At 40.6% G+C, this 27098-nt stretch overlaps 2 protein-coding genes across 3 annotated transcripts in view; one reads left to right on the top strand and one right to left on the bottom strand.

Annotated features, from left to right (window-relative positions):
• LOC131682084 (uncharacterized) overlaps positions 1-27098 on the bottom strand; it is a 74641-nt gene that overhangs the window by 17762 nt on the left and 29781 nt on the right. For both annotated transcript variants that reach the window (XM_058963290.1, XM_058963291.1), the window contains exons 9-10: positions 26721-27056; positions 26503-26653 (exon numbers count right to left, since the gene is read on the bottom strand). In XM_058963290.1, the coding sequence (XP_058819273.1) occupies positions 26503-26653; positions 26721-27056 (487 nt within the window). The remainder of the gene's footprint in view (positions 1-26502; positions 26654-26720; positions 27057-27098) is intronic.
• Positions 1911-26954, top strand: LOC131682086 (uncharacterized). Its single transcript, XM_058963292.1, has 4 exons — positions 1911-2217; positions 2294-2794; positions 26202-26331; positions 26396-26954. The coding sequence occupies exons 1-4, from the start codon at positions 2005-2007 to the stop codon at positions 26479-26481; spliced, it is 930 nt and encodes a 309-aa protein (XP_058819275.1). The 5' UTR covers positions 1911-2004; the 3' UTR covers positions 26482-26954.

Here is a 27098-nt window from a genome sequence, read left to right as displayed (position 1 = left end):
CTCAAACCTGTCAACGTGGGTCAATAGAAAGCAGTGATGGTGATTGATGAAAATATTGATTATCCAAAATGATGCATATCAACTTCTAATGTTGTATACTGAACCAATTGTCGTTGCTTATCAGGTCATCCTATTTGTAGTATGTGACCAAATCCAAATACATAAAGTGCCAAATAGAACTTTTCATTCGTCAACAAATGCTGTACAACGTATTGTTAGAGGCAACTCAGCACTGAATGAAGATCGCGCCAATATGGATGTTTTCTCATCGTAATAGATAACTTTCGATGCTTGGCGAATGAATCAAATACCATTCGTTTCAATTTTTTTAGGTTTCAAAATGAGGATATTTTCGCATCAATCGTTCCTCTAGAACCTCGGCAGGTTCTAGAGCGATAAAGACCCGTAACTATAGCTTTCAAATGCCCTTCTTAGCAATAAGAGCATCAAAACTGTCTCAATCACTTCGATTGAATACGGAAAATATTATGGAGCATATGACCGTCTTACAGCGGAAACGGAGTGATGAAGATTGAGCAACGGTTTCGGGAGAGCAATCACCGCCAGAGAACTATCCGTAGGAATAAACGAGATCCACCGCAGAAGACCACACCGAGTATGGGTCGTCGAAACGCCAGCAAACCAGACGCCATGCTCCATCCGGAATCACCAGACCGACCATGGTACCCCACCCGGTTATTCCGATAGAAATATATCGAAAACCAAAGAAGAATCGGTGTTGGAAGAACTTCTTTCGCCTGGGAACTCTCCGTCAGCTTAAGCTAAATTCATCGCTGGGGACTAGACTGACTAGACCAGTCGTTGGTCATCTAGGCACTAGTGAACCGGACTCCCTGCTTCATCGGAATCGCCGAACTGACCACGGCACCTAGCTGATTGGCTCGGTTTCGGGAGAACTTCTCTTGCAGAGAAAATCTACGTCGGAGTAGGTCAGGTCCATCGTCGGGGACTAGACCGAGAAGTTCGCGAACAAGTCGGGGAGCTGAATGGCTCATCAAGGAAGTAGTGCTAAATGGTACAAGAAGGGAATCAAAGGACTTAAAGAAGTTGCGGTGCTAAATGGCACCGAACACTTTGTTAACGTATAGTCAGATTCTCCGCCAGGAACTAGACCGAGTAGACTGTGACAAAGCACCACCAGTCGCGCTGGGGCTCCAGCAAATCGGACGCCCTACTCCACCGGAATCGCTAAACTGACCTCAGCATCAGGCTAGTTGGCTCGCCTTCGAACTTCTCTCGCCGAGGAACTCTTCGTCGGAGTAAGCTAGATCCATCGTCGGGGACTAGACCGAGTAGTTCGCGAACAAGTCGGAAGCTCAACGAGGAAGTGATACTAAATGGCACAAGGGAACCAAAGGGCTCAGTAATTTAGACAGTCTGAAGTTTGCCGCCCAGATTGTCCTCGTAAGGGAAGAGCACTAATTCGCGACCCACAGCTAGCTTTCCTAATACCATACAGAAAATACCACGTTGTGTGGATGGTCGAAAACTGCTAGTGTGTCAAATTTTGAAATTAATTACTAAGTTTAGAATTGTTGCATGAAATACTGTACGATTTAAATTTTCGGAAACAGAAAAAAGAAAGCAAAAAAATATTTAATTATAATTCATAGTTTTACAGGAGTATTATATTATTTATAGGAATAGCCCCATCGTACCAAAATGCATAACTTTGTTCATAATGATAGCTATAATTAAACACTAAATGATTATTACATGCCGAAAAAGTTCTTAGATAACCTTATCGCACAAAAGTTTCATACTATACGCATAACCTAGGAGTTGAAAATATGTTCTCAGTACCACTGTGCGACTCGAAAAGGAAGAAAAGGGAAAACCATAACTGTACAGGCTGACTATAAACTGTTACAATCAGTCAATATCAAAACTTTTCCCAGTGCAGACCTGCTCTCTTGGGCCATTTGACGGTTTGGTAGTTCAGTTGTTTAGTGGTGCGTTTTTCACACCGAACAAAACAGCAGCATGGACGAAATCGATACAAAAGTGAAGAATTTTTTAATTAATTTCAACACAAGTGGTGTCGAGTTTAATTGTTTGCCCTCCTTTTCCCTGCAACAAGAACTGCAACGCGACTATTTGCGCTATCGTGGCATACACAAGTGTAAACTCATTCTGGCGTGCATTATTTTCGCGCTCGGGAAGCATTACTTCAGCTATGTGTTTACAAATGAAGATGTAAATGAGCTATCTCTGCATATTTTCACAGTTGAATTTTAATTTGCGCTCAATTTCATTTTCCATCCGAATGCAGTGCTTCCTTGAAATGCCCCACCAGTTGCAGAGATCATTCCGCCCGCCGGAAAGTTGCAACTTTTGCAGAGATATTCGAAATGTTCCACGCATCACGAATGTAGATCCGGATGAGTTCGAACAAAAATACGCCTATACCGGAGGACCGGTTATTGTAACCGATGCAACCGTAAATTGGACGGCAACGGAGTATTTCGATTACTGGTTTTTCAAAGAAATTTATCAAACATATGGTCGACGAAAAGGGGCTATCAAGTGTCAATTTTTTCCGTACCAGACTGGATTTCGTAATATTTATGAGGCGTTGAGCTTAGACGAGGCACGTGTCCGCTATGAGATAGGAACCGAACCGTGGTATTTTGGATGGAGCAACTGTGATCCGGTGATACTGCAGAAGTTACGACAGCATTACGGTAGACCTTACTTTCTGCCGAAATCATCTGAGAACAACGCTGTTGATTGGGTCTTTATGGGCGGACATGGACTGGGTGCGCATATGCATGTAAGTAGCAATGAAGAAAAGATAAAGGAAAGTACGTGTTGTAGGGCATTTCAATATCAATCATCATTAAAAAGTTTAGTGTTATTTTTTAAGGACGGAATCATGAAAATTTAAATTATCTCCTCGAAAATTTTATTTTTAAATTTCTTGTTAGCTAGAAGTATTTACGAAAAAGCAATATGGTCACCGTTTAATTAACTTAAAGTGGGAGGGGGAGGCGGGTTGAATTCAGAAGGGATAATGTTAATTCGAAAAAACACTGTTTTATTTGTTTTGAGCGATACAGAGTATATAGTGCTAGTATAACGATTCATTTAATTTCCATATAGGAATGCTACAATAGAATGTTCATTGCAAAATATTGAAAAGTGAACCTTCAAGGAAGCCTCGAAATAAAATTTGTTTTGCTGTGTACATCATAACTCAAAATCTCCTAGACCAATCGTTTTGAAATATTGCACAGCATTTCTCCACGTGGCTTACCTGTTTGGTATGAAATCATTTGGCATAACGTCGTTTGGCATAATGCCCGTTTGACATAATGCCCGTTTGGTATAAGAAATAATGTGATAGCCATTTGGCATAATGGTCATTTGGCGTAAAATGTACAGAAAATTGAATACTATTAAGGTCGCTTGGCATAATGGTCCTTTGGCATAAAAGTCGTTTGACATAATAGCCGTTTAGCATAAGAGCCATTTGGCGTGAAGTTTTGAAGGCGTTTTGAAATAAGTACGATTCCATAAACTGGTCATGTTTGAAAGAAGGAATCAACTTCGGTGAGAGGAATAATATATCTGTGTCAGATTGATTACATGGAAAACTAAAGTAAGCATGGAATTTGTGTATTGAGAACATTTGCATTTAGAACTAAGTTGGTTCTCTTGCATGAAAGTTAATACATTCGTAAAAGTTCACACCCAGATGCTTCAGCGCATGCATCGATGGACTTGAGTGTCCGCCGACGCTGATCACAAAAGGCTAGATTTTCTTTCGGTTGCTGACCAGCACTACCTCCAACTTATGGTGAGCCAGCTGCAACTTGATATAAGCCACCCAGGTTTCCACCATGCCTATTGTCTCTGCCGTCAATATCTCTACTTCGTCGGAGGTCCGGTTATCGTCAGGACAACGTCATCTGCAAAGCCGACGATCTGGACTCTCATGGTGAGCTCCAGTGTTAACACTACGTTGTACATTATAATCCAGAACATTGGGCCGAGTAAAGAACCCTGAGGTGCTCCGCCGTGACACTAATCGACCTCTACCAATATTAGTCTCGTAGACCAGAACTCGGTTTTGAGCTGAGCAGCTTTTCAGAATCTTGTACCAATCATCTGGAACCCGCACTTTGTGCAGCGCTACGGCAATAGTCACCGAGCTAGCGCTGTTGAACGCGTTATTCATCTCGATCGTTATCACGACGCAGAAGCGATTACCCCTTCTCTTTTGCTTCGATGCCTTCTTCGCACTCACGACGGCTGTGTGGCTGGCGTCCACCGTCGATATCCCTTTCCGGAACACAAACTGCTTCTACGATAGTCCGTTCTCACTTTCAGCGTAGTTCGTAAGCCTGTTGAAGATGACCCTTTCCAGAAGTTTACCAAGAGTCATATAGGCCAATACCATGCTGGATCTCCTGGTGGCTTCCCTAGTTTTGGCAGCAACAGCTGCTTCTAGATTTTGCATCTATCCGAAAAGTAGCCTTTGTCCAGGCATTGCTGTAGAACTATCCTGAACATGTCCGCAAACACCAGGATCGCGGTCTTCAGTGCAACGATGGGGATAGCGTTCGGACCGGGAGCTTTCTTCGGTTTCAGCCCTTTCGCCTGGAGCTCGTTGTTGGAGACTCGCATTTCCACCGTCTGTATCGACGTACGGTTTAGGTGGCCATGCGGTTGAGTCGTGGTTTGGGAAAAGGCCTTCCACGATAATCTTCATTTTGTCTGCACACATTTCGACTGGCCTCGTTGACCATCACGACACGGCAACTATTGCCCCAGGGGTTAGCGTTTACTTCTTTGCACAGCTCCTTGTGGCAGGTGGACTTGCTAAGCACTATCTCGAGTTTAAAAGCGGCCCTAGCCGCCAAGAATGTCATGTTACACTCTTCTCTGCCTGTCTCAGATCTTGCTCTCTGAAGGCGTCTTCTGGCTTTTAGACATGCAACCTGGAGGATGCTAAGCCTTTCGATCCACTAATACGCCGGACGGCGGCTGTTCCTCGGATCCATTTTCAACGGCATTGTTAAGTCATATACGTCGCCCTCGCTAATTTTTCCGACAGTTCATCGGCATTCGGAATTGAAGAAAGGCTGTCAACATGAACCGTCTTTTCGGAAGAGTTTTTGGAAACATTACCATCGTACAACATAAATCTCTCCCGTCCCGCTGTAATTCGAGCTGACGTCTTGAAGGCTCTGACTGCTGCTGATTCGTTGAAAGCGCATGGCCCCGATTATCTCTCGCCCCAATTTATAAAAATCTGCGCCCACGTACTGTCTCTTCCAGTGTGCATCATTTCCAGCGACAGAGCAAGAAGGCATTTTTCCTATCGCCCGAAAGGGAGCTGCAATCGTTCCCATCCATAAGACTGGAAATATTCACAACGTTGAAAATTACTGAGGTATCTCATTATTAAACTGTCTCTCCAAAGTTCTCGAAAAGCTGGTCTACTACGTCACGTATGCAGCTGCATCCCACATTATCTCGGAGTATCAACACGGGTTTGTCACGAAACGATCAACAACTTCTTACCTGATAGCTTACACTTCTAAGTTGTTTCAGGCCGTCGAGAAGCGTCATCAGGTGGACGCAATTTATAACGATTTTTCAAAAGCTTTCGACAACCAGCACAACATCGCAATTAAAGCGTCTGGAAATTCCCACCTGGCTGACTAACTGGTTGCAGGCGTATCTTCCCGATCCCTCGGCATTCGTGAGTATAAAAAACACGCGTTCAAGCGCATTCAGAACACCTACAGGTGTCCCTCAAGGCAGTCATCTAGGCCCGCTTATTTTTATTTTGTTTATTAATGATAACTGTAGTCGGATCAAGTCTTGGAAATTGCTTTACGCGGACGATCTCAAAATCTTCCGGACTATCCCTTCGGTACTTTACGCCGAAGATATCCGTACTATTCAAGAATGGTGCACGCTTAAAAGAAATGGAAGTCAACGTTAATAAATGCAAAGTAATTAGTTTCGGACGCTTGCTTATTCCAGGACATTATGAATACAGCCTAAAAGGAAGAACAATTGAAAGCGTCGACTCTATCCGTGACTTGGGAGTGCTCTTCGATAGAAAGTTGAGCTTTTCCTACCATATCACCGCGACAACTGCTAAGGTTTTTGGAATGCTGGGCTTCTTAAAGCGGAACACGGCGGACTTCGATGATTTCTACGCAATAAAAGCTCTTTACTGTGCTCTGATCAGAAGTGTTCTGGAGTGTGCTGTGCAAGTGTGGGCACCATACCATGCCGTTCAAAGCGACCAACTAGAACGTATACAAAGAATGATCCAGTTGTATTGCCTCCTTATGCCAATAGATGTATGCTACTCGGTCTGCGGCGACTCGCCGTATCTTCCAGCAAAGAGTTTTCGTTTTCGACTTGCTGTCAGGTAATATCAACGGTCCCGATCTTCTATTGGGCGTTAATTTGTAAGCGCTTCCTCGTGTTCTTCGTAATCCCACTCTGTTGTGAATCCCTGGACACCGTACTTCATATGGACAAAATAATCTACTGGAAAGATGTTGCCGCAGATTTAATGAAGCTCCTTCAGTGTTTGATTTTAACTTTTCCAAGCATAGATATAAGTTATTAATAAGAAATATATAGTTTTAAGAAGTGTATGTACGGCGTACCGAAGTTAAGAAATAAACAATAAAAAATGTGGTCTCGTACAGATTCCTGCACTCGACCACCGCTTATTGAACTAAAGCTCTCACTTTTGGTTGTCTTCTCACTGCTTCTGCAACGAGTTCCCGATAGGGCGAGCTTTTGATCAATGGATCCTTCTCCAGATCGGACAGCATTTCACCTTTCTGAGTGCGTCTGGTTCATATTAGGTTCTGCCCTAGCTCCTTCAGCTTGGAATTCTCGTTGACCCTTTTGGGGATCGCAGCGTACGTCACACCGAGACCGTCATTTGCTCTCCTATACCTCTCTTGGTGCGGCCAAGTCTTCTTTCTTCTTTTTCTTTTCATCTTTTCTTGCGTTTTTAATGTAGAATACATTTAAGGTTTCAATATAGGGGTCCCGTTTCAAAATATCGGCCGCGGCGCCGCGTCAGATTTTGAACGTTAATAACTTTTATCATACTTAACAGAATGATTTGATTTTTAGGCCAATTTGTTGCAAATATGTTCCTCTATGCTGTATTAAAATTTGAAGTATGTATAACATGTACTAATAACAAAAAAAATGTGTTTTGAAAAATCTTTCGAAAACGACTCGGAAAAGTGAAAATTTTCAGCCCATCCCGCACAGAGCCGTCGTTATGGTAGACCAACCGAACAATAAAATAATGAAAAGTTTATATATAGGTCCACTGTGCGTGCGTCTGAATTATGCTCCCGCAATAAAACAATAAACGGTTCTTTACAGGACCAATTAATTGTGTTCTAATAAGAGTTAAACTGAAATTTACATTTTATGGTGTATAACAAATAATTTTCAGAAAGCAATATAAGAAATACGATGTGTGGAAAGAAAGAGAATTTAAATTATCTTCTCTCGCTCGTTTTCGTGCACTGCTTTTCCATTCCTTTCTGTTGCTACAACCATCATAACTAAAACGAATGTGCGTGTTCCCCCACCATCTCATGACCAGTGTTGCCACAATTGCATGTCGCTATTACAATTTGAATTATTTTATTGATCCTCTCTAGTATTGATAAAATATAGAACGTGCAAAGTACACTAGTCGCATGCTTTTATTCGAACTTTTTGGCAGCCTCCGTTGATTAACTGCATAAATCGATTTATTTGTGCAGCTCCTTGCTAGTAGCAAACTAAATAGCCTTTATCAGCGCTAACAAATAACACGAAAGAATTTAAATTTGTGAAAATCTTTTCCTTCCTTCTTTTCAAATCTGCAACATTCTTTGAAAATATTGTTTGAATGTTGTTATTGAAAAACTGAACATGCAAGTTTGCTAGCACTGGCCACTAGATTGAAGGCGATGGAAAGACAGAATATTCGTTTTGGTTATGCTAGTATTGGTAGCCGAACGGAAAGGAAAGGCGCAGGAATGGCACGAAAACGAGCGAGAGAGCGATAGTAGTGCTTTCTCGTATATGAATATTGGTCGTTCGGTTTTTCTCATCATTCGTATTCGTTCAAGCACTAGCAAGCAGCCAGTCCACCGAAGGAAAGCAGTTGGCAATAGCGACGGACGGAAAAAGTGCCCCAGCTACTGGTGACTCATCGGAACTGTCGCCCTGCAAGAATTTCGCCCCAACTAAAGGGCAACAGAGTAGGCTATCGTTCCAGCGTCTGGGTCGTGAGATTGTGCAGGACTGCAAAGTCGAGCTACGCTTACAAAGCTCAGTCGTAATAATGCCCCGAGAAGCCAACGATGCCTACTTGGTCGGTTTGTTCGAGAATGCAAAATAGTGCTTTCTAGCTCACCGTGTCCGCGCGGAGTGCGTCTGAATTATGCTCCCGCAATAAAACAATAAACAGTTCTTTACAGGACCAATTAATTGTGTTCTAATAAGAGTTAAACTGAAATTTACATTTTATGGTGTATAACAAATAATTTTCAGAAAGCAATATAAGAAATACGATGTGTGGAAAGAAAGAAAGAGAATTTAAATTATCTTCTCTCGCTCGTTTTCGTGCACTGCTTTTCCATTCCTTTCTGCTGCTACAACCATCATAACTAAAACGAATGTGCGTGTTCCCCCACCATCTCATGGCCAGTGTTGCCACAATTGCATGTCGCTATAACAATTTGAATTATTTTATTGATCCTCTCTAGTATTGATAAAATATAGAACATGCAAAGTACACTAGTCGCATGCTTTTATTCGAACTTTTTGGCAGCCTCCGTTGATTAACTGCATAAATCGATTTGTTTGTGCAGCTCCTTGCTAGTAGCAAACTAAATAGCCTTTATCAGCGCTAACAAATAAAACAAAAGAATTTAAATTTGTGAAAATCTTCTCCTTCCTTCTTTCCAAATCTGCAACATTCTTTGAAAATATTGTTTGAATGTTGTTATTGAAAAACTGAACATGCACGTTTGCTAGCACTGGCCACTAGATTGAAGGCGATGGAAAGACAGAATATTCGTTTTGGTTATGCTAGTATTGGTAGCCGAACGGAAAGGAAAGGCACAGGAATGGCACGAAAACGAGCGGGAGAGCGATAGTAGTGCTTTCTCGTGTTTTCATATATGAATATTGGTCGGTCGGTTTTTCTCATCATTCGTATTCGTTCAAGCACTAGCAAGCAGCCAGTCCACCGGAGGAAAGCAGTTGGCGATGATGACGGTCCGCAAAAGTGCCCCAGCTACTGGTGGCCCATCGCAACCAACTACCGATCAGGAACTGTCGCCATGCTAGTATTTCGCCCCAACTAAAGGGCAACGGAGCAACTAATCCGCTGGCTAACATTCCAGCGTCTGGTTCGTAAGGTTGTGTATTACTTCAAAGTCGAGCTACGCTTACAAAACTCAGCCGTAATGAAGCCACTGATGCCTACTTGGTCGGTTTGTGGGAGTGGGCGTAAATTACAATAAAAGCAACGGTTCTTTTCAGGACCAATCAATTGTGTTCTAGTGAGAGTTAAACTGAAACTTTTATTTTAAGGTGTGTAGCAAATTTTCAACAAGCAACATAATACGTTGGGTGGAAAGAAGTAGCTTGCACACGGAACAAAAATTTAAATTATCCTCTCGCTCGTTTCGTGCACTGCTTTTCCATTCCTTTCTACTGTTATTATCAGTATTACCAAAACGAATGTGTTGTTGCATGTGTTTAAGAGAAACGTTGAAGTCGCATGCTTCTATTCAAGCTTTTTGGCAGCCCCCGTGAACTAACTGCATTAAATGATTTTTTGTGCAGCTCCGTGCTAGTAGCAAACAAAATGGCCCTACCAGTGTCTGATTCGTGAGATTGTGCAGGACTTCAAAGTCGAGCTAAGCTTATAAAGTTCAGCCGTAATGGTACCCGAAGAAGCCAGTCTTGTCGTTTTGTTCGAGGCTACAAAACAGTTCGCCAGGCACGTAACTATCATGCCAAAAATATCCAACGATCCAGCGCATCACCATCAACACCAACGCCGATACCAAAGGTTCTTTTCAGAACCACCATTATTACCATAGAGAATTATTTGAAAATTTCCCATTCAAACGTGATTCTGTTGAATATTATTAGATTTAAATTAACGTCTCGAATTGAAATCACGACGCTCCGGTTATGTGACAGACATTACCCACCCATCTTTTTTTATTGTGACCACGACACCCCATTTCAATATTTCTGAATGAACAGAAGGTCGAGTTTGGAAAGTTTGTAACTTTCATTGTACTTAACCAAATTACACAATGTTCGCACTAATGATTCAGAAATATGATCAGGAATCTTCTGTTAGATTTGTAAGTATGTATAATTTACATGAATAAAGAAAAATTGATTTTCAGGAATCAATTATTATCTGTTCTTCCATTGGCCAGTACTACGCGACTTCCTCATGCTAACAATTAATTTCATCGTTAGCCATCTCCCTCACCAAGGCCAACAACGCCAACAAAACCGGTCCTTTTCAGGACCACCATCATTTTTGTAAAGAATAATTTGAAATATTCCTCGCCCAAATCAGCTTTTGTCCGAAAATCCTAACGAGTATCAACATATTTGAAGAACGTGTTCCTTATGTATTCTACATCTCTCCGGTTATGTCGCAGACATTACCCACCCATCTTTTTTTTCCTCCTCTTTTCAGCAGTTACTAACTTTCGCCATCCACTCTCCATTTATCGGTTGTTTCGCATTGTTTCAACATGTTTCAGTGCCTTCGGTACCCCCTTCCCCCTTCTCTTTTCTAAGGATGGGAATACCGGTCTGCCTTCAGTGTATCATAGGCTTCTGCTTTCGCTATCTCCATGATCCTCAGTGGTTTTTCGGCGTTTTCATCTCTCTCCAGTAACGCCATATGATTGCATTTTGCTACGACGAATTTGATGTTAATTACTAAATCCCTGATCTGTCCGTGCACATTGCCCTTGCTTTCCACGAATTCGTTGAACTCTTCGATTTTTTTCCTAAGCTTCGTCACTTTAGGCAATTGAGACTGCTGATCTTCTTGGGTAATGTCTGATTTTGGCGCGCACCAGAAATTCTAGCTTGGCGCGCTACTGCGCCCTACCGCTCGGACTCGGTATGACCCCCCAGAGCTGCTTTCGCTGCTTCTGTTGCAGCTGGATTTGCTGTTGCACTTGGTCGTTTCGCTGGGTCGGAGACATCGCAAGCCTACATTTGGCGAGCGGGTTCACCACACTTGCTTCATTATATGTTTTTATATTTTTGTTGATTTTGTCTTCTTACATGCTTTGAAGCAGCCCAATTCCTGATTTTAAAATCACATCCATTTCTCGGAGACGGCCATATCGATTTGCACATATTTATGCTATAAGAAAAGTGAATTAAGCGAATATGACACTATTCAAACTTATTTGAATTTGGGGTACGGATTAAAGAGTGCAGTCCGATACGATTTACTCATATAAATCGGTACCAATACTTTATACATGATAAAACTCTTATTGAAGCGCGTTTAAAATTTCTGGTATTTTCATTGTTATGTCAATAATAGTCAATTAAATACTATTTGGTCATACTGGCTAGTTCCAAAGGCATAAGAAGTCTACAGTAATGGCTCGATTCCTGAAATAAATGTGAATTGGATTTGCGGAGTTAGTTAAGCTACTTAGTAACAATTGAGATTTTATGGTAGTTTTATAGCTACTCATAAAACTTATGTTGCACTTGTTACTTGAGTAATGTTCACAAACCTTAGTACAGATGAATCAAGTAACTAGTTTATCACAACAGATGGCCAAAAAGTATCGCTTTCTACATTAATCTTTAACCATCCAACTTAAATTTCACATGGGTTTCTCGCAGATCTCTGGACTTAAGGGGTTACATATGTTGAGATGCGGGAAAAAATGGAAAAGTTTGAATTTTTGTATATGTATGTAGCCATAAGGGATACCGTTAAGCTACGTAATTACCAGAGGGTATGTAAAGGTTTGTGGTCATTTATATATGTAGCCTAAGTGAGGCTATAGTATTTCAAAATGGAATCAATCTTTTTCATACATGGGGTAGTAAAAGGCTGGCACAACTCAAGAAAACGTACTTTACGCATAGTATGTTAGTAGGGGACGGTGGGGAGTTGTGAACCATGGGGAGTTGTGAACACCGTCAATTCCTGATAGGCTATAAATGATAAAAATGTGGTAACTACTTTTAAATATTTCTACTGTCATGACGTCACTTTCTCATTAGCAAATGTTGCATTAACTCATGTTCTTCGTGTTCAGGTAACTAGCGAATAAATATACCAAATTTTTTTTGGTTCAGTGTATTCCTACCGATTAGTTGTTTACATAAATCGCTCCAACTATTTTTACTTTTTGACGAGATTTATGAAGTTTTTATCGTTGTTTGTCGTGTTAATCGACTGAGAATTTTGTTTTTAACATTGTTATTGTGCAGTGTGAAAGTGTTTCCTGTTTGCTTTTGTGTTGCGAAAAAACCAGCGAAGAACGCACTTGAGTGAACTTCTGTGAATTAACCACCAAAACTTTCCACCGAACGGAGCGCCATTTATATTTCATTGTTCGCATGCTCAGATCGGCACGCATGATGGTAAGTGCATGCGATCACTGCGCGAAAACCGTCAAATCGGATGACGACTTTAACGAATGTATGGGTTTTTGCAAAAATGTGGTACATATGCAATGTGGGAAACAACTTCACAAGCCGTTTTTGAAAAAAAAACCGATTTAATCCACCTAGCAGTGAGATGAGACATTTCTTACACATTTCACTATTGGATTAGTTTGCAGAACTCACGAGAAGTAGGCACCCAATTAGAGGTGGGATGAAAACAGTTTCTAGTCTTGCACGAATAAAATCTCGAATAAACTGAATAAATTATAGAAATCAACTAAACGACCGAAATAAGAAAGTAAAGCAAAAAATGAAACAATAGGTTTTTAAATTCATAAAATAAGTAGAAAAATTAATGGAAATCATTATAATTTTCATCCAAATACACGAATCAAATTAGATTAGGTTATTACATAAAAATTAAGATTATATTTAGAAATAGTTATAAGATTAATAGAATAAATTGACTCGTACTAACAAATTGAATGAAATAAAACGAATGACTGAACATGAAATGCATAAAATTAAAGATACGAATAAAATGAATCAGATAAATCAAATGAATCAAATGAATCAAATGAATCAAATGAATCAAATGAATCAAATGAATCATATGAATCAAATGAATCAAATGAATCAAATGAATCAAATGAATCAAATGAATCAAATGGATCAAATGGATCAAATGGATCAAATGAATCAAATGAATCAAATGAATCAAATGAATCTAATGAATCTAATGAATCAAATGAATCAAATGAATCAAATGAATCAAATGAATCAATTGAATTAAATCAATCAAATAAATCAAATAAATCAAATAAATCAAATGAATCAAATGATTCAAATAAATCAAATGAATCAAATGAAAGGCATCAAATAAATGAAATGAATCATATGAATCAAATGAATCACATGAATCACACGAATCACATGAATCAAATGAATTAAATGAATCAAATTGATTTAATTCATCCAGTGAATACAATGAATCAAATTAATGAAATGGATCAAATGAATAAAAAGAATGGATCAACAAAATGAATAAAGTAAAAAATAAATGAAATGCATTAATAAAACAAACGAATCAAATAAATAAAATGAGCTGGAGTGATAAAATGAATAAAAAGAAGAAAATTAGCAGAATTAAATGCATTGATTGAAATGAAAAATTGAACAACAGTAAAAGGTTATAAATTAATATAAAGAAATAAATTGAATCAAATAAATTATTTGGATGAAATGATTAAAACTGAAAAAGTAGTCAGATTATTAAAATGAAGAAACTGAACAAAATGAATAAACTGGAAAAAAATAATAAAATGCATACAATGAAAACAATGAATGATATGAGTAAAATGCACAAAAAGAATAAACTGATCAGAGTGAATCCAAAGAATGAAACGAATAAAATAAGTAAAATGAACGCAGATGAACAAAACGAATAAAAAGATGCGGAATGAAATTATTAATTAAAATGAAATGGTCATATATTTGAAGCCAAACACATTTTTGAATAAAGATAATGAATAAACCGGATTGTACGAATATGAAAACCATTGCATCAGTAAGTTTTGAAATGTTTTTGAAAATCCCATCTTCTGAGAAAAGGCTAATAAATATGCGATGGACTTTCTAGGGCTTCTATCTTTTTTTTGTTTTATTCTTTTTGTTTTCATGCTTCTTTACTTGACGAATTCAAAGTTTACTTTTTGGTCACATATTCCCGAAAAACGATTTATGTGCAGAACAGAATTTACTGGTCCAGTATTTTAACGCGCAATTGAATATAGTAAAGTGAGACAAGGTCACATGTGCTTTCAAGTCCCTTGAACAGAGAACGACAGAGGGAGAATGCGATTCGTCAATGAGACAGGTAGATATTTCAATGTTTTTATTTGCATTGAAGTAAATAGTGTGAAATGTCTAGGCTATGTCGATTGTATAAAAGCCGTGTTTGTATTGTTTCGTTCGGAATTCTCGTGTAGAAAATATGGATAAATAAGTCCTATACAGACCAATATTGTGAAAAAGAAATGGTTCAAACTACTCAGTATATCCAAATATGGACGACGATAAGTTAGAAGACACATTGTAGTTGCATCCCCCATCGAGAGTGGGTACTTTGGGGACTTCTTTTCCTGGATCTAATTTGTGGATATTTTTGGTCTTTGATCCGTTATTTTTCATGAAAGTTCGTACCAATACAGCGAATGTGCAGCTGATACAACTCATGGTTCATTCGCCTGCGCAACGTTCCGTCTTCCATCTGCACGCCACCATAGATGGTACGCAACACTTTTCGTTCGAAAACTCCAAGGGCGCGTTGGTCCTCCACGAGCATAGTCCAGGTCTCGTGGCCGTAGAGGACCACCGATCTAATCAGCGTCTTGAAGATAATCAACTTCGTGCGGCGGCGAATTTTGTTCGACCGGAGCGTCCTCTGGAGTCCAAAGTAGGCACGATTTCCCGCTATGATCCGTCTCTGAATTTCTCTGCTGTTATCATTGTCGTCGGTTACCAGTGAGCCCAAATACATGAATTCGTCGACCATCTCGATTTCGTCACCGTCAATCCGAACTCGGGTGGGAGGTTCACATTGTCGTCTCTAGAACCTCTTCCTCTCATGTATTTTGTCTTCGAAATCCTGGCTTCAGCTTTAAGTCTTTGAGCATATATTTCATTCAAAATTCAATAGAGATACGAATAGTTTAAATATCGCACGTGGAATGTCTCTTTTGAAAATTTCCATCGTCATACTTTCATATTACCCAGTTAAGCCAAATATTTTTCTGATATAGCCATGAATTTCCTTAATTATAGTGTAGATACAGGCTTTGAATACAATTGAATTAAAGTTGAGTTGATGTAGCAGCAGACAAAAAATAGTTTTGTTTTCTCAAACCTTCGCAATTACAATTAATAAATATTTCAGATTGGCAGAAGATCTTATCACACAACTTAGAAATGCATACAGAAATAGCTAGATAAATGCGATAGAAGAGAGACAGAGAGAGAAAGAGAGAGAGAGAGAGAGAGAGAGAGAGAGAGATGGGGGGGCGTGTGAGAAACGGCAAATGATGGTTAATGCAGTGACATTATTTGTATAGTATATTATTATGATATATTGATTCTTACATTCTTATCATAAATAATGTAAGTAGTAAGTTTTGCTCCATAACCAGTATAACCAAAATCTTGCAAAAGAGCTAAATTTTCGCTAGATTTTTGGGCTTCAAACATACAGTTGCTTTCGGTGACGCCACAAGTATAATTATATTAGAAATCTTTTATCTCACTACTAGGTGAATTACTTGTTGATCTGTGTATTGATATACCATCCAAAATTTACCTCATGATTGAACGCAATGCCTAATCCAAGGAATAAATACTAGAACTCACTGTTTCTTTATCAACGAATTATTTTGTCTTTGAAGTGAACTTATATATTGATTTTTGAGAAATAGTTCTTTTATTATAAAGGTAATTCACAAAATGTTCTCAACATCGAATTCCTTGAATCACGTAGATGTGTTTTCATACCCCGATATTCAAAATCGGTTTAGTTTTGCCCCTAAAACACCAATAAAGCAATACTCTGTATGAAACAATCTCATTTTTAATTGGTGGAAATTGATAAGCGAGAACTAAAAATACAAAATGTCTAATATCTCCGTCGCTCGTGTACGGATTTAGACAATTTATAGCTTGTTACAAAGGTATTTTTACAAGTTTTCTATTTATATGCAGTTTGTGGGACAATATCGTATTGTTCAAAAGTTATTTGCGAAAAACCTGCTGTGTTTTGACAAAATCGCCCATATCTCAGAAAGTAAACAACATATCGAAAATCAAAAATAATAGTGTCAAATGGCAACGTTAGGCCTTTCATTTGAAACTAATTTCATTAAGATCGGTTCAGCCATTGCTGAGATAATTACATGACATTTTGTACATACATACATACACACATACACACACACACACATACAGACATTGTCTCAATTTGTCGAGCTGAGTCGATTGGTATATGAGACTCGGCCCTCCAGGCCTTGGAAAAAGTTGTCAAAGTTTGAGCGAATCCTATACATTTCTTTTGTAAGAAATGTAAAACTTGCGGAAAACCCAAATTTATTTTGGATGTGCAATGAATGTGTCAAGCTGATGAAGTTTGCTCGCTTTCGCGACACCGTTTCTTCATTTGGATGTGTTATCGCTGCTACCGCTGGGAAAACGGATGACGTATGTGCTGAACTAAAGGTCGAGTTATCCAAAAATAACCAGTAAATTTCGCGCATCGCTGGAAAGGTTTCAACAGCTACTCCAGTCCGGACAAACTCCGATACCTCTCGACCACCTCAGAAACATCGCAAGCATGGCCCTGATCCGAGCAATATTCTTGTTGGTGGTCGAAAGCTAGTCGATAATAGCAACATTGTTACGGTTCCACCTCCCGCGGCGTTGCTCTGGATGTATCTTTTCCGCTTTCATCCTAGCGTTAGCAAAGAGACTGTCGAAAAAAGTCTAAAGAAGGACTATATTGTAACAAGAAGATAAAGGTCATTCCGCTTGTTAAAAAGGCATAGAAGTCAGCACTTTGAACTTCATATCCTTCAAAGTTGGAGTTTACCCAAAGTGCCGTGATGCAGCTCTTAACCCTGACACATGGCCGCAAGGTATACTGTTCAGGGAATTTGAAGACAGCCGTACCCAGAACATTTGGAGCCCGCCGACTGATTTTCCACCGCCTCCAGAAAAAGCATGTACTTCTCTGATGCAACCCGGCCCATCAATGGTCATGCAGAGGACTCCGCAACGATTGGGCATGCCACTATACCAAGCTACACCGCCCTTGTGAAGGAGTATCGATACCGATCGCATACTGGGATGCAACGCAGTTGGTACTATGGAAGCCCTCGATCCCCCCGCTACAGTCGAGCCCTTGCCGCCAGCGTTCAGCAGTCGTCCCGGTCCTGTATGTGTGGGTGGAGAAAGGGTCTTCCAAGCCGCCTTTCTCGGCAAGTATTATACAAATTGTAACGATACAACGGTTGAACCGACTCACCCTTCTAGCTCATCGTACGACTCTCGCCGTAAGCTACTACCACCCCGTTCCTGCTCTCCGCATTGCGCCATCGGGTTTCAACGCATACTGAGACGCACCGCAGTTGGCACTATGGAAGCCCTCGATCTCCCCGTCACAGTCGAGCACTTGCAGCCAGAGATCATCAGTCGTCCCGGTCCTGTATGTGGGATTGGTGAAAGGGTCTTCCAACCTGCCGCAAATGGCAAGTATACATCTGTTCCGAACACTTCGCTTCCAGTTTTTTTACCTTTTGCTCCGACATCTTGTTATCAGATGCCAACTATTTCTCTCGCCGACGATAGTCGTATTTTGGGGCCCGACGCAGTTGATTCGAGATGCCTCGAATCCCTCACCACAGTCGACCAAGCGACCGTGAGCCGTTCCGATAGTGTTCGTGGAATTGACGAAAGGATCTTCCTACACGGCAACATGGCTTCGCTCTCTGCTGTACCTGATCCGTCCTCAAACAACATCGAGGTTTACTACCAGAATGTTGGTAGTTTAAATTCATCAACGGACAGCTATTTGCTCTCGACCACGGGTTGCTGTTACGACGTTATCGCCCTGACCGAGACGTGGCTCGACAACCGTACTCTGTCTCGCCCGGTCTTTGGTTCAGCATTCGATGACTATCGCTGTGACCGCAATTCCCTCAACAGCCACAAGGCATCAGGCGGTGGTGTGCTTATCGCCGTTCGCCATGGTATAAAAGCCCGAGTGATCAACTATGACCGGTGGGCGAGCTCCGAGTAAGTGTGGATATCAGTGAACCTTGCCGATCGCAATCTGTTCCTGTGTGTTGTGTATTTTCCACCTGACAGAATTCGTGATTCCAGCCTGATCGATGTGCATCTTTCCTCCGTTTCTTTTATCGCCTCGATCGCCGCCCCATCTGATGATATTGTTATACTGGGCGACTTCAACTGACTTGGCTTGACGTGGTGCCAGGCAAGTAATGGTTTTGTACGATTGTATATCGAAAAATCTGCTTAACAATGCCAGTTGTACGTTGGACAACTACAACAGCGCAACTCTTCGGCAAATTAATAATGTCACCAACGAGAATGGACGTACATTGGACCTCTGCTTTGTAAGTACCCGGGTCTACGCTCCGTACTGCTGCACTGCACCGACTCCTTTAGTCAAGCAGGTGCGTCATCATCCCCCACTACATCTTGTATTCGCTGGTAACCTAGGAGTGAATTTTCAAGATGTCTCAAGCTCTATCGTCTACGATTTTGAAAACGCTGACTACGACAGCATCGTTAGCACGCTGTTGGATATAAACTGGGAAGAAGATCTTAACTATGACGACGCGAACGAAGCAGCGATGACGTTTTCTAGTATTCTTAACTACATTATCGACCGCCATGTGCCAAAACAAACAATTAGTACCGATCAACACCCTCCTTGGCAATCAACCGTCCTTAGACGTTTAAAATTTCAACTCAACCACGAATACAAACAACAAAGCAGACGCGCCTTTTTAGACACCAACGAAACGTCGAGCGTCAACTCAAATCCAAGCCCAAGTCGTTCTGGAAGTATGTTAACGAGCAGCGAAAAGAATCCGGTTTACCATCTTGTATGTCGTTTAATGGCACCGACACTAAGCAAATTTGCCAACTGTTCTCCGACAAATTTTCAAGCGATTTTCCAACGAGCGCCTTCCACCACAACAAGTCGCTGCCGCCGCAAATTTAGCTCCTCTAGGACGAACCATCAACCGAATTTGTGTCGATAATGCTGCCATTCTTGCAGCAAATGCCAAACTGAAAGCATCTTGTTCCCAGGGTCCAGATGTTGTTTCCTCGATTTTTGTCAAAAGGTGCATCAGCGGGCTTCTTGAACCACTTTGGCGAGTCTTCGAGCTATCACTCACTACTGGAACATTCCCTTCCTGCTGGAAAGCAGAGCACATGTTTCCAATTAAAAAAAGGAAACAAATCGAACATTGATAATTATCGGGGAATGTCGTGTTTCAGTGCCATATCAAAACTATTCGAGCTGGTTGTGTTAGATCCTATTTTCTTTCACTCCAAACACGACAAACCTGCTCTCGTTCACAACATATGTAATGGATGGATTCGCTGACGGATGCTATTTACATGAATCTATCTGCGGCCTTCGACAAAATCAACCATGATATCGCAATAGCGAAGCTGGTCAAACTCGGCATTCATGGACAACTTCTGCGCTGGTTTCGTTCCTACCTCGATGGAAGGCAACTTCAAATCAGCATTAAGGACTGTCTATCTGCACCATTCTTCGCTACATCCGGCATACCACAAGGAAGCCATCTCGGTCCAGTAATATTCCTCCTCTACTTTAATGATGTCAATATCACATTACAAGGACCCCGCCTTTCTTTCGCCGACGACATGAAATTTTTTCAACAAATACGGGATAAAACCGATGCCGAGCTTCTTCAGAGGGAACTGGAGCAAATGCTCAACCGTTACGTTCACGCAGAAACGCCTTCCGACTCAGTTTAACTACCATTTCTTCGGCTCGAGCATTCCAAGACACTCTCACATCAAAGATCTCGGAGTCATCATGTATTCGGCACTAACGTTCAAACCACACACTTCATACATCGTGGATAAGGCATCACGACAGCTTGGGTTCATCTTACGAATAGCGAAAAACTTCAGGGACGTATATTGTCCTAAATCGCTTTACTGCGCGTTGGTCCGCTCAACGTTAGAATATTGTTCTGCTGTTTGGAATCCGTACTACCAGAACGGGATTGACAGAATCGAGGCTGTCCAACGCCGGTTCATACGCTTCGCCCTTCGGCATCTCCCATGGCGAAACAGATTTCAGCTGCTGAGCTATGAAAATCGTTGCCAGCTAATTCACCTCGATACACTCAGCATTCGGAGGGACTGCTCTCGAGCCCTGTTCGTCTCAGACTTACTCTTTGCCAGAGTGGATTGCCCTACAATACTCGGACGTCTAAATCTTCAAGCCCGCGTTCGAGCTCTACGTAATAACTCTCTTCTGCGAGTTCCGTTCAGGAGAACCGACTATGGTTGCCAGAGCGCTGTTACCGGACTTCAGCGAACTTTTAACAGTGTGGCGACGGCCTTTGACTTCAACCGGAAGCGGAATGCGATAAAAGCAAAAATGGCAATTTTAAAATGTAATTAGTTTAAGCAACCACCATTGAGGCCAAGGGGCCTGTTGGTGAAGGTAATAAACATAAACATAAACAAAAAGTTTTTTTTACTGAATTATATTTGTGGTCGCGTTATGTAGCCGATTTCAAAGTAAATTAATGCAAAATATTCCTTGGGCAATTGGCTTTCATTGGCAAAAAAAGATGGGTGGGTAATGTCTGCGACATAACCGGAGAGATGTAGAATACATAAGGAACACGTTCTTCAAATATGTTGATACTCGTTAGGATTTTCGGACAAAAGCTGATTTGGGCGAGGAATATTTCAAATTATTCTTTACAAAAATGATGGTGGTCCTGAAAAGGACCGGTTTTGTTGGCGTTGTTGGCCTTGGTGAGGGAGATGGCTAACGATGAAATTAATTGTTAGCATGAGGAAGTCGCGTAGTACTGGCCAATGGAAGAACAGATAATAATTGATTCCTGAAAATCAATTTTTCTTTATTCATGTAAATTATACATACTTACAAATCTAACAGAAGATTCCTGATCATATTTCTGAATCATTAGTGCGAACATTGTGTAATTTGGTTAAGTACAATGAAAGTTACAAACTTTCCAAACTCGACCTTCTGTTCATTCAGAAATATTGAAATGGGGTGTCGTGGTCACAATAAAAAAAGATGGGTGGGTAATGTCTGTCACATAACCGGAGCGTCGTGATTTCAATTCGAGACGTTAATTTAAATCTAATAATATTCAACAGAATCACGTTTGAATGGGAAATTTTCAAATAATTCTCTATGGTAATAATGGTGGTTCTGAAAAGAACCTTTGGTATCGGCGTTGGTGTTGATGGTGATGCGCTGGATCGTTGGATATTTTTGGCATGATAGTTACGTGCCTGGCGAACTGTTTTGTAGCCTCGAACAAAACGACAAGACTGGCTTCTTCGGGTACCATTACGGCTGAACTTTATAAGCTTAGCTCGACTTTGAAGTCCTGCACAATCTCACGAATCAGACACTGGTAGGGCCATTTTGTTTGCTACTAGCACGGAGCTGCACAAAAAATCATTTAATGCAGTTAGTTCACGGGGGCTGCCAAAAAGCTTGAATAGAAGCATGCGACTTCAACGTTTCTCTTAAACACATGCAACAACACATTCGTTTTGGTAATACTGATAATAACAGTAGAAAGGAATGGAAAAGCAGTGCACGAAACGAGCGAGAGGATAATTTAAATTTTTGTTCCGTGTGCAAGCTACTTCTTTCCACCCAACGTATTATGTTGCTTGTTGAAAATTTGCTACACACCTTAAAATAAAAGTTTCAGTTTAACTCTCACTAGAACACAATTGATTGGTCCTGAAAAGAACCGTTGCTTTTATTGTAATTTACGCCCACTCCCACAAACCGACCAAGTAGGCATCAGTGGCTTCATTACGGCTGAGTTTTGTAAGCGTAGCTCGACTTTGAAGTAATACACAACCTTACGAACCAGACGCTGGAATGTTAGCCAGCGGATTAGTTGCTCCGTTGCCCTTTAGTTGGGGCGAAATACTAGCATGGCGACAGTTCCTGATCGGTAGTTGGTTGCGATGGGCCACCAGTAGCTGGGGCACTTTTGCGGACCGTCATCATCGCCAACTGCTTTCCTCCGGTGGACTGGCTGCTTGCTAGTGCTTGAACGAATACGAATGATGAGAAAAACCGACCGACCAATATTCATATATGAAAACACGAGAAAGCACTACTATCGCTCTCCCGCTCGTTTTCGTGCCATTCCTGTGCCTTTCCTTTCCGTTCGGCTACCAATACTAGCATAACCAAAACGAATATTCTGTCTTTCCATCGCCTTCAATCTAGTGGCCAGTGCTAGCAAACGTGCATGTTCAGTTTTTCAATAACAACATTCAAACAATATTTTCAAAGAATGTTGCAGATTTGGAAAGAAGGAAGGAGAAGATTTTCACAAATTTAAATTCTTTTGTTTTATTTGTTAGCGCTGATAAAGGCTATTTAGTTTGCTACTAGCAAGGAGCTGCACAAACAAATCGATTTATGCAGTTAATCAACGGAGGCTGCCAAAAAGTTCGAATAAAAGCATGCGACTAGTGTACTTTGCATGTTCTATATTTTATCAATACTAGAGAGGATCAATAAAATAATTCAAATTGTTATAGCGACATGCAATTGTGGCAACACTGGCCATGAGATGGTGGGGGAACACGCACATTCGTTTTAGTTATGATGGTTGTAGCAGCAGAAAGGAATGGAAAAGCAGTGCACGAAAACGAGCGAGAGAAGATAATTTAAATTCTCTTTCTTTCTTTCCACACATCGTATTTCTTATATTGCTTTCTGAAAATTATTTGTTATACACCATAAAATGTAAATTTCAGTTTAACTCTTATTAGAACACAATTAATTGGTCCTGTAAAGAACTGTTTATTGTTTTATTGCGGGAGCATAATTCAGACGCACTCCGCGCGGACACGGTGAGCTAGAAAGCACTATTTTGCATTCTCGAACAAACCGACCAAGTAGGCATCGTTGGCTTCTCGGGGCATTATTACGACTGAGCTTTGTAAGCGTAGCTCGACTTTGCAGTCCTGCACAATCTCACGACCCAGACGCTGGAACGATAGCCTACTCTGTTGCCCTTTAGTTGGGGCGAAATTCTTGCAGGGCGACAGTTCCGATGAGTCACCAGTAGCTGGGGCACTTTTTCCGTCCGTCGCTATTGCCAACTGCTTTCCTTCGGTGGACTGGCTGCTTGCTAGTGCTTGAACGAATACGAATGATGAGAAAAACCGAACGACCAATATTCATATACGAGAAAGCACTACTATCGCTCTCTCGCTCGTTTTCGTGCCATTCCTGCGCCTTTCCTTTCCGTTCGGCTACCAATACTAGCATAACCAAAACGAATATTCTGTCTTTCCATCGCCTTCAATCTAGTGGCCAGTGCTAGCAAACTTGCATGTTCAGTTTTTCAATAACAACATTCAAACAATATTTTCAAAGAATGTTGCAGATTTGAAAAGAAGGAAGGAAAAGATTTTCACAAATTTAAATTCTTTCGTGTTATTTGTTAGCGCTGATAAAGGCTATTTAGTTTGCTACTAGCAAGGAGCTGCACAAACAAATCGATTTATGCAGTTAATCAACGGAGGCTGCCAAAAAGTTCGAATAAAAGCATGCGACTAGTGTACTTTGCACGTTCTATATTTTATCAATACTAGAGAGGATCAATAAAATAATTCAAATTGTAATAGCGACATGCAATTGTGGCAACACTGGTCATGAGATGGTGGGGGAACACGCACATTCGTTTTAGTTATGATGGTTGTAGCAACAGAAAGGAATGGAAAAGCAGTGCACGAAAACGAGCGAGAGAAGATAATTTAAATTCTCTTTCTTTCCACACATCGTATTTCTTATATTGCTTTCTGAAAATTATTTGTTATACACCATAAAATGTAAATTTCAGTTTAACTCTTATTAGAACACAATTAATTGGTCCTGTAAAGAACCGTTTATTGTTTTATTGCGGGAGCATAATTCAGACGCACTCCCCGCGGACACGGTGAGCTAGAAAGCACTATTTTGCATTCTCGAACAAACCGACCAAGTAGGCATCGTTGGCTTCTCGGGGCATCATTACGACTGAGCTTTGTAAGCGTAGCTCGACTTTGCAGTCCTGCACAATCTCACGACCCAGACGCTGGAACGATAGCCTACTCTGTTGCCCTTTTGTTGGGGCGAAATTCTTGCAGGGCGACAGTTCCTGATCGGGTTGCGATGAGTCACCAGTAGCTGGGGCACTTTTTCCGCCGTCGTCATCGCCGACTGCTTTTCTTCGGTGGACTGGCTGCTTGCTAGTGCTTGAACGAATACGAATGATGAGAAAAACCGACCGACAGATATTTATATAATCGCGCTAATATGCACTACTATCGCTTTCTCCCTCGTTCTCGTGCCGTGCATGAGCCTTTCCTTTCCGTCCGGCTTCTAATGGCCTAACCAAAGGAATATGCCGTCTTTCCCCCACCAAGTGCTCTCGTCAAGCAACCCAATGCGAATAACCATACGAACAAACATATAGTGGACCTATATATAAACTTTTCATTATTTTATTGTTCGGTTGGTCTACCATAACGACGGCTCTGTGCGGGATGGGCTGAAAATTTTCACTTTTCCGAGTCGTTTTCGAAAGATTTTTCAAAACACATTTTTTTTGTTATTAGTACATGTTATACATACTTCAAATTTTAATACAGCATAGAGGAACATATTTGCAACAAATTGGCCTAAAAATCAAATCATTCTGTTAAGTATGATAAAAGTTATTAACGTTCAAAATCTGACGCGGCGCCGCGGCCGATATTTTGAAACGGGACCCCTATATTGAAACCTTAAATGTATTCTACATTAAAAGTTTTGTATGAACCTTTAGTGTGTCGATGGAGATACGTATTTTTCAAAGATATTTAAAAAAGGAATTGTGAAGCATGCATTTCAGTGGATTATAGTTTTTTTAAGAACAGAACCATAATTCGAAAATCAGGGATGATTCATCATACATATTATAATATAAAAAGGTTCAATTATATGTGAAGAACAGGATTCTACCACCATTTTAATCTCCCTGTGCTACAACCGCGAATTCAGGTGGCTTCGCGCGAATCATGTTGTTACCTATTCATTACGAATCAGATCCTTTTTCAATCTCATCTTTATTTTAGAAATATCTCAAAATTGGTCTTCTATAACCCTAATAAAAATAAATCACAAAAATATCTCTTCTACTTTTTGCGATAATTCACAAGCCTCCACCAAACAAAAAAATGCCGATTCCACGCATTCTGTCATATCTCAAAAACGATAATTTATTGATTATTTTAAAATGCTTCAGCTTGTGGATATACCAAGTCAAATTTCTAAAATCGACCAATGTTTATGGTAGTTATGCCCCGAAAACAAAACTATGTTCATAACTCCCCACCGTCCCCTACACATTGTGGCCTACATCTTCTTGACAAATAATAACAAATTTGCAAATGTGAAAAATCAACGTATTTTGACACATTGGAGTGGCCTCTGTTATGAAGATTAAATTGGATTTTTATCATTAGATCTAACAGAAAAATGTAATGTGAATGTCAGTACATTTACCGCCTCAAAATGTAGGGTTAAAAAACGTGTTTCCAAATAATAATAGTGTGGTTTTCTTTAATTATATTTGAACATTTCAAATGGCTGAATTCCTTATTTATTTATTCAACAGGTAGACAACGTCCGTTTGCCATCCTGGCAGTCGCAGCTTAAAGGAGCGAAAGAATGGATTTTGGCACCTCCGCCTGAGTGCTACTACAGCTGTAACTTCATGTCGGTCGTGGTGCAAACCGGAGATACCAGTGAGAAAAGCTAATTTAATTAATGAATTAGGGGCGCCATAATAACGAAATATTTGTATTTCAGTTGTCCTAGATACAAACAAGTGGTACCACAAAACCAACGTCCTTTCTGGTGAGATCAGTATCACAGTCGGTGCAGAGTACGACTAAGTAAGGCGACACTTTACTCACCTAGATATGATTGTCGTTGCTGGTGGGAATTCAACAATATCTTCTCTTATCTCTAGATCGTTGTAAAAGCTAACAACGTGCGGTTCGTTGTTTCGGAAGACACAAGATCCATTCGCCGAAGGAATCCGGTGATATAGTGGGTCATCGTCATCTGAGAATGATACAAATTGATTTGAATAATAAAATAACAGACTCCCTCGACTATTGCTTCTACTTACCACAAGTCATAGAACGTCCAATCCACTGTCCGTCTTCGCAAATAATCTTCCAAGTGGTCTGCTCACCCGTTATACTGGCAATGCAATCAAACGTAATCTCTGTTCCTGAATGAAATCCTTCCTCACTGTCATCGATTTGTTCGCCATTTTTGTACACCAATGAACCATGGATCTTTCCCGGCGGTCCACAGTCCCTACCGTCGCTTTCATCCTCGGATGAAGTCACATTGCTACCATCAAGAACAATAACCGAACTGCTGTCGTCATCCCGGGACTTACGAGATGCTACATAACCACAGTTGATTGTTTCAGGTGTTATGGAACCAAGGGCGCAATCTGTTGGAACAAATAATAATCTATTACATATAACCGCTAGTA

This window comes from Topomyia yanbarensis, chromosome 2 (assembly GCF_030247195.1).
Source record: "Topomyia yanbarensis strain Yona2022 chromosome 2, ASM3024719v1, whole genome shotgun sequence".
Taxonomy (NCBI): Eukaryota; Metazoa; Arthropoda; class Insecta; order Diptera; family Culicidae; genus Topomyia; species Topomyia yanbarensis.
The sequence above is the reverse complement of the archived record's forward strand: the minus strand, read 5'-3'. Positions and strand labels throughout refer to the sequence as shown.

Excerpts from the sequence above, each read along its gene's own strand:
- LOC131682086 (XM_058963292.1), top strand. The coding sequence starts at position 2,005 with ATGGACGAAATCGATACAAAAGTGAAGAATTTTTTAATTAATTTCAAC. Across the intron at positions 2,795-26,201 it reads GACTGGGTGCGCATATGCAT|GTAGACAACGTCCGTTTGCC; the intron begins GTAAGTAGCAAT and ends TTTATTCAACAG. Across the intron at positions 26,332-26,395 it reads GGTGCAAACCGGAGATACCA|TTGTCCTAGATACAAACAAG; the intron begins GTGAGAAAAGCT and ends TTTGTATTTCAG.